Source organism: Charadrius vociferus, unplaced genomic scaffold (genome assembly GCF_000708025.1).
Source record: "Charadrius vociferus isolate BGI_N301 unplaced genomic scaffold, ASM70802v2 scaffold37, whole genome shotgun sequence".
NCBI classification, from domain to species: Eukaryota; Metazoa; Chordata; class Aves; order Charadriiformes; family Charadriidae; genus Charadrius; species Charadrius vociferus.
Window position 1 is genome coordinate 805,333 of NW_009649457.1, and position 8,074 is coordinate 813,406.

At 52.8% G+C, this 8,074-nt stretch overlaps 1 protein-coding gene across 1 annotated transcript in view; it reads right to left on the minus strand.

Moving 5' to 3' along the window:
* The window catches only part of CNTFR (ciliary neurotrophic factor receptor), an 85,831-nt gene that overhangs the window by 8,409 nt on the left and 69,348 nt on the right, over positions 1-8,074 (minus strand). The window contains exon 5 of the mRNA XM_009889724.1: positions 5,578-5,741. Coding sequence (XP_009888026.1) covers positions 5,578-5,741 — 164 coding nt within the window. The remainder of the gene's footprint in view (positions 1-5,577; positions 5,742-8,074) is intronic.

Here is an 8,074-nt window from a genome sequence, read left to right on the forward strand (position 1 = left end):
CACCAGCACCATCCTACCTGCGTGTAGCTGTGCGAGCGTGCGGGTGAGCACAGGCACACAACTGCACGCACGAGCGCTCTGCTGAGCAGTGGCACCTTTATGGATGCCTTTGGAGGCCAGATCCTGCTGGGTGCTCAGTATTTTTAGGTCACTAGCAGTTCCCGAGGGGGCTGAAAGCACCCAGACACTGCCGGCCAAGGGTCCTGAGCCTGGCTCTGTCCCTGGAGTTGGGAGGTGGATGGAAAAGGTGATTTCTGAGCATTTCCCACCCCCATCCTCCTCCGAGCCATCCTCTGTTCCAGCCCTGCCCATCCCACGCCGAGCTGGAACGACACTACCACAGCCTCAAAATTTTGCTCCCACCTATTAATTCTTTTTTTTCTTTTTTTTTTTCTTTTCTTTCCTTCTTCTTTTTTAATCACTGACTTTGCAGCCAGAAGGGGAAGGGAGAGAAGTGCCGCAATAAAAGCTGCCAGGCGTGAAGCTGTAACCCGTCTCGCTCAGGGTGACCTCCTTGCCAAGGTTGCCTTGCGAAGAGGGGGGAGCGCAGGCAAAGCGGCAGAGGCACTGGGGGCAGGGGTGTGTGTGTGTGTGTGTGGGTGTGTGTGTGGGATGCAAATGGGCGCGAAGAAGCGCGCCCGCCGCAAAGTGACATTGCTGCTGCGCCAGTGGGGACGGACGCAGCTGCGGCAGGGGACGGCACTAATTGCCTTCCCCATCTCCATCCCTCCCCCTTGCCCGTCGCGGGCAGGATAACGCATTAGCACACACTTTCAGGTTATTTCAGGCTGCCCCGAGGCATGAACTTCCAGAGGCAGCCTGTGAGATTCACCTATTTGACAGAAAAATGTTGCTTTGCTTTGGGAGATGAGCCTGAGCCCACCTGGGCAGCCACCCCTGACACATGAGGCACAGTGGCCGGCCCAGAGCACCATGGTCTCCTCACACCAATGAGCCCAACCACTGAATATTTGGCAATACTCACAAATTGCCCATTCCTGTCCCCAAATCCCCATCATTTGCCCAGATCAGAGCTACTGAGCAGCAGAGTCGGCACAGATGCCTGCACTGCGGGCTCTGTGGCCACAGCTCCGAAAATCTTGGGACGGTGGGAGCACCTCTGCCTGCTTTTCCAAAGAAGGATGTTTCCAGCCTTTGCAAATGCTCACGGATGTGGCTCTAATGCTTCCAAAACAGAAGAGGAAGGAGAGAACCCAACCACATTATTAGCTTTAAATATCTCATGACCTTTTACTGCAAATCTCAAGATCTGAGGCGCAGCCCGTCTCACGGTTCGTTAACATTTCATGTTGTCAGCGTGGCCAATGGGTTCAATTAGACTTCGTGTCAGCATCTGCAAATTGCTGGCAACCCACTGGAGGAAATCCTCCCTCGGCCTGGCCGCCAGTTCTGACACTGCTTAAGAAATACCTTCTGAACATTGCCACGTTCCCAGGACATGCACCGAGCTGGTCAGTGCTCAGCATATGACATCTCCCACCAAAAACTGGGAAAAGGGAGATCTTGCTCCAGCAAATGCTGCGATGTGGGAGAAAATTGGGTGCATGACCTATCCTGGGCTGGACTCCCCAAAGATGCTCGGGATGGTGTCACCTGCCCGCATCGAGGGGTCAGAGTGCAGTCGGGCTTGCAGGGAGATCGCATGTATGAGCATGGCAACCGCTGCTGTTGCGAGTTAACTGAAGGAGCCTGTAAAACCAGAAACAGGCTATTAGCAATCCATTAGGAAAGGGTATCCAGTTCCAGCCTAGGTAAGCCATTAGAGGAACATCTGAGAGCATTAGGAGAGCTCGCTTGGGGCCAGGATGGGGCTATAAAACAGAAGAGGAAACCACGCTAATCTGGCTTGAATTACAAACTTAAAAGCACGAGAAAAATAAAGGATACCCTAAACATTTAATGTTTTATATTTAGGAGACAGAAGGGGAGATTCTGCCAAAAGGAGTAGAATAAAAAACCTGTTTAGGCTACAAATATCCCATCTCTCTTTTGGCAGCAGAGAAACCACCAGCCCCTCTTCCAGCAAGGCAGGAGTGTGACTTCAAAGTTGCCTGAGTTTCAGAGCGAGCTCAGTGCTGGTGGAGTGGAGGGGAGTCCGTGGCCACCCCATGTGACACGGATGCATCCCGAACAGCTGGGAAATGCCCGTGGCTGGGTGCGAGGGAGCTCCTGCGAGGCGGCACTGAGGCGCAAGGAGCATCCGGCACACGCCCCGCTGCACGCTCACATGGAAACTCATCATCATCATCTCTCCATGATAATAATTCCCAGAGCACATCATCATAATTCCCAGAGCAAACGGCAACACAAGAGCTGCTAAGTGGCCTGAGTGGAAAGACGCTGCTGAGCAGGGGAAGGGGAGTGCAAACTGTGTGCTGGGGCTCAGAACCACCTTTGCAAAGCACTGGGAAGGGGATGAGGACGTCCCCCCAGCTCTGGGTCAGCCCCAGATATTGCTTGATGGGGGGGATGCTTGTGCCAAGCATCGCCTGGCTCTCTCTCGAGGAGGGAGGGAACTGCTTTTATGGCTAGTTTGCGTAGCGGCGGTCTCGATAAGATCCCCCGCTCCCGCCACGGACGGCTTCATCTTCTGGTGCCAAGCCCTGGCATTATTAAAATCCTGAAAGGAAGAGCCTGGGAGAAAGCAGACGCTGATTGAATCAGGCCCTACGGTATTCGACAGCTCGACATCCATCTGATCCTATTAGTGCTCATTCGGTCCTGCCTGCCGAGGTGCTGTGCATAAATCAGACCCTGCAAAGATAATGGGATTTGGAGGGGAGAAAAGGGAGCTGCCGTTTCTACAAAAAAAAAAAAAAAAAAGACACGTGTGAGCGGGGCCTGCATGGATATTCCTGGCTCTGGGCAGTCTCTGGTACTCCCTTGTGGGTTTGCTCCCTCAGGGATGCTGGGCTTCCCGCGGGGCTGCCAAGAGGGTGGCAGAAGATGCTTAAAACCCACAGCCGGTGCATGGGTGGGTTGCCGTGAGGAGGCAGGGATGGGGCTCAGCATGGGGACCTTGGGCACACAGGGATGTGCCAGACCATGAGGTTACCCAGCTCTTTCTGCCTGCTGGTGGAGACTTCTCCTCTCCCTGCCAGGCTCCCAAGCTGCCCCGTTGTCAGCAAGCAGGTTGTGTGCAATGGCTTTTGCATGCCAGCAGCCGGTGAGGACAGCAAGAGCCAAGATGTAGGGCAGTTTGTTGCAGGAGACCTTCACATCGGCAAGAATTAAGACACCCCCAGGCAAGCATGGCATACGTGACCACTGTATCCTTTCTCAGGGCACTCGTCCCTTTGAGGAGAGGCCCAACCCCACCACTGTAGGAGGAGCTGGATGGCTGAATGAGGCTTGGCTCTACCAAACCATGTCCTTCCCTCGGCTGACTGGGTTTGGGGGAATAGGTACACCCCCCACCCCCAAGATGCCAACAAGTAGTAGGTCAAGCAAAACAGAACTCAGCATGGATTGGGCATGCTCCCAGCATGCTGGCATCAGTTGGGTTCATTTTTGGGTGCAAATCCCTGCATCCGCAGGGTGCCTGACTGCGCTAAGCAGGCTGAGCGTGCCAAGGGGGTCTGGGGCCAGAGCAGCTTCGGCTGCTGCTGCTGCAGCACTGCCATCCCTTGGTGTTTGGGAGCTGATTGAATTAGGCTTTGCAAATAATTCATCTGATGAATAGTGGCAGTTTTCCTCAAATCATCCACAAATCAGATTTTTCATTACCCGGATGGCGGGGCACAGAGTCAGATAACAAGACTGGTACCTCACACTCTGAATGCTTGCACTTGCTCACCAAGCAAAGTATTCCCCAAACACACTTCTCCATCAGCCAGTGATGGGGGACATGTCTCTTGCAAGGGGATATTGATTAAAAGCAGTACCCAGGACTTCTGTGCCCTCCTGGAATGCTGGGAGATGAAACCTTCCCAGCTCTCCTTGTACCCACCATGAGGTCTGGTACGTCAACCTCTCTCTGCAGCTCAAGATATCTTTAAATAGGAGAAATTAAGTTTTTACTGCCCTAGAACTGCCTTTTCCAGCCAGGGTGGCCCCACCAGCAGTGTCACCAACATCTCCATGTATTTCCTACCATTGCTGCCTGCCCGAGAGCATTGATGGAGAGGCCACACCGTGCCCTCGGTGGCCCTACAGCAAGGGGACTGGCACAGCTTGACCCCATGAATATGATACCTAAAACCCAGTGATGGAGGAACCAGCCACCCTGTGGGTGGCAGCCATCTTTTGGGTGCAAACTGCTGCATTTTCAGGGTGCTTGGCTGGATTGGGCTGTGGCAGGGTAAAAACATGAGCTTTTTCCACAACAGTTTCACACCTTGAAAAAACTGACGTTGTGTTTGGTATTTCCGTTCATTCTTTCCCCTTTTTCACAAATTCTACAATTTGAGTATTTCTCCCTCAAGTGAAAAAAAAAAAATACCCACAGCAAAACTAATACCCAAACTCAACCTCTGCTTTCTTACCCCTTGGGATGCTCCACGGATGCTCTTCTGCTCCCCAGAGGGAAGCAAAGAGACAAGCAGGAAAACCCTCTCCCAACCCTTCTCTGATTTTCAAAGCCATCAGCAAACACTTCAGTCTGAAACATGACCTGCGGTACTGCCTCCTCAAAAAAAAAAAAAAACCAATCAAAGAAAAAAGAAAAAAATTGCCAAGACACCAACATCTTGCAGAGACACGAGCAAAGCCTTCCATCCCATCTCTCAGCTGCTTCTCTCCCCAAGAAGAGCTGGTTGGCAGAAAACTCTGCTTGGTTCCATGATGCAGGTAAGCTCCCTGTGAACCAGGTGCCGCCTCTTGTTTGTCTTTTTTTGGGGGTGCGTAACGCTTTATCAAGCAAAGCACCTAATTGGTTTTTGACTTGCCCAGCTCGGCGCAGAGGGGATGCTGGATGAGCCATGCCAGCATAGCAGCACCTCTCCTCAAGTGGCAGATTGCTTTCCTTCACAAGCTGAGCATGCAAGCAGCACACAGAGGAAAAAAAAAAAAAAAAACATTTGTTATCTTCCTGCAGCTAACAAATGAAATCTGTCCTCCGGGCTGCCAAGGATTTCACTGACTATTTTTTTTTTTAAAGAAACAAGAAATAAAAGTAAGAAATACGATAACATCGTGGCAATTGCTCCGTGACTGTGCTCTGAGTTACGGCGAGCAGTATTTTATCTTCTGTTCAAAATCTGAATGTGGCAGAGGCGCATTTAAATGTGGTGACATTTATACTTTAAATGCCTTTTACATCTCGTTGGCAGGTTTTATATAGAACATATGTATGGAAAGTAGATAGGGGCTGTGGATGAAAATGCGGAGCGGGGAGAGCCTGCACAGCCATTTGTAGGCAGAATGTGAGTTAAAAGAAAGATGGAGAGGAAGAGAGAAAGGAGGAGAGACAGAGAAGGAGAGAAAAAGGGTCTGGGTTGCCTGGGCAGTAAATAGACGGTTTTTTTTGGTCCCCAACCACTTGTTCCCAGTGCATCTTGCTCCCAGACACCATCTTCCCCCACTCCCTCCTGTCCCGGCCAGCTCAGCATCACTTACGTGTTGCCACTGGTCCAGGATGAGGGGCCGATACCGCAGGAAGAACTTGAGCGGAAAAGACTCAGGGTCGGGCCAGGATGAGGGGTTTTGCCATGATACCTCCAGCCTCCGAGGGTTATTGGTCACAGGTTTGGCCACCACGCTCTCTGGAGGGTCCGGCTTTACTGGAAGAGAAGACGGTGGCTGGTAAAGCTTTGGACGTGGCATCCTTACACCCTTCGGCACAGCTGGCTGGGCTTTGCACCATCTGCTTTCCGAGGTGGGCAGCCAACACACAGAACATCCTTTTCCCAAACTAATTAGGTGCAAATCACCTTTTCTTATCCAGGTCAGTGGTACAACTGTCCTGGCACAAAATAACCACCATCAAGGAGACGCCAGTGCTGGAGACGTGGAAACAAGCTGGCCAGGACCAGGGCTACCTTGGGTCAGGGTGAGGAGCCCACCAAGCCCAAATCCTGCACTTTCCTCACACCTTCTGATTTCTGGGAGTCTGACCTACATTCAAACCCACTTACCTCAAAGTAATGTGCCAGAGTTTGGCCCTTGGGTTTAGAGCTGGGGTTCTGGGGATTCAAAGTGTTGGCACATCATATTTGTCAAGGGCGAAGGGTTGCTGTGGTCAGCTTCCACCCCAGGTATCTCTCTCTCAGCCCCGCTCTGCTTTTGGGATACAGGGATATTTTCTTGCCACCTGACGAGTATTTCAAGTGAATATTAATTGGCTGTGAGCTATGCGATGTGCTTTGAAGTTGCAGCTACTTTTAGAGTGCTGGGAGCAAATTCCAGACAGGCTGTGCTGAACAGCATTGCCCCTTGCAGAGCGACCCTTGCTCCTCACCGAGGGTTTGCTCAGCTCCCAACAGCTCAAACTTCTCCTTTGCTCGTGGGCTGGAAGGAGCAGGTCACAGGGAGCTGGGAGCTCAGCAGTTCTTGGGATGGAAGAGGGCTCTCTGTGCACTCCAAGAATAGCAATGCACACGAGTCCTCATGTCCTGGGAGGGCTGTTAACCCCCTCCAAAGTCCCCATGCAGGCCAATGGTTCCCTCCTGGCCTGAAAATCTCTAGATTGAGTAACGGTCCCTTGGCTCTGACCATTTTGAGCAGCAGCTTCTAAAGAGGCCAGCATCAAACTTCACTCCCAAGCATGGAGGAGGGACGCTGGGGCTGTTGGGAGCCTCTTTTGCCTGGCAGAGCTCCTGGCCTGCACTCAGAGGTCTTCTCCTCCATGTTGACCCCAGGGGTTCACCTGCTGTGGGTGTGAGATGATGTCCATAAAGGGGCTTTGCCTACCCTGGGAGAGGAAGGAGGTGGTGGTGGCGAGTGAGCTGCTCCCTCACTAGCCTGCCTGTCTGCTGCCTGCAGCTCTGCCCTATGCACGAAGGGCATCTCTCCCTCTGCTTGAAGATGTACGAGACCAGGCACTGACGTGGGGCCAGTATGCTGCAAGTGGGGTCATGTGTGTGCCATTCACTGCCATCTCTGCTCCAGGATGGTGGTGGCATTGCAGCAACTGTCTCCAGGTAGACATCCTACCTGCATCACCACTGCTTGCTCCTCTTAGGAGAAACCAGCCTGTGATGCTTTCCAACCCGCTTTCTTGGCTGTAGGTTAGGCACTGGGGGGCTGCTGAAATGAAGCCACAGCCCAACCACCTTGGTGGGATCCAGAGTTGTTCCTTGTTTCTCCTGAGACATAGTGCGCCACCACCTTCCTCTCCTCAGCCCTCTCGCTCAGCACCCTGGCACACACCCTGCTGCAGTCCTCCATCACCGTCATCTTCACTACACCCTGCCAGCCTCTCCTGCTGCCCATCGCCTTTCCCTCTGCCACAGTGGGTGCAAGGAGGGTTGGACAGCTTCCTCCATCCCCACTGCACCGGGAGCTCAGAAGATGCTCCTGGAGGCTCGAGGAGTGGCTGGTGAGCAAGCACCCATGGGCCTGACCATGGGTACCTAGTGCCACCTCCTGGGTCCCATTGACCCCTCTCTGTGGTGGGATGGGACAAAATTTTCCATGTACAGCGTTATCCTTGGTAGGAGGGATGACTTGATGGGTCTGCGGTGTGCTGAGCTACTCCAGATGGCTATGCAATTCCTCCGCTTGCTTCGAATCCCCAGGCTCGGGCTGGACATCAGCTTCCATCGACAGGGACTTGGAGTCCAAACGCATACGGAAAAGTATAAATCCAGGGCTGGCTCGGCGGGCTTGGTTTGCAAAACAAAAGCCTGTTCGGCTGAACGAGTGCAGATGACTGCAAACTGCAGCTCTGCAGCGAGGAATTGGGAAGGAAAGCACCGGGCTGGGGATGGACACAAGGGATACTCCCAGGGGTAATGCAGAGAGCCTGGCCCTGCTTTTTGATGTGCCAGCCATGGCAGAGGGATGCTTAAATGCAGTCATGACAGGCAGGACGCGTGCTTGTGCAGCGACGAGAGATGCCACTGTGTTGGGCTGGAGGAAAGCATAAAAAAAGGTGCCTTGATGCTGCTGCTGT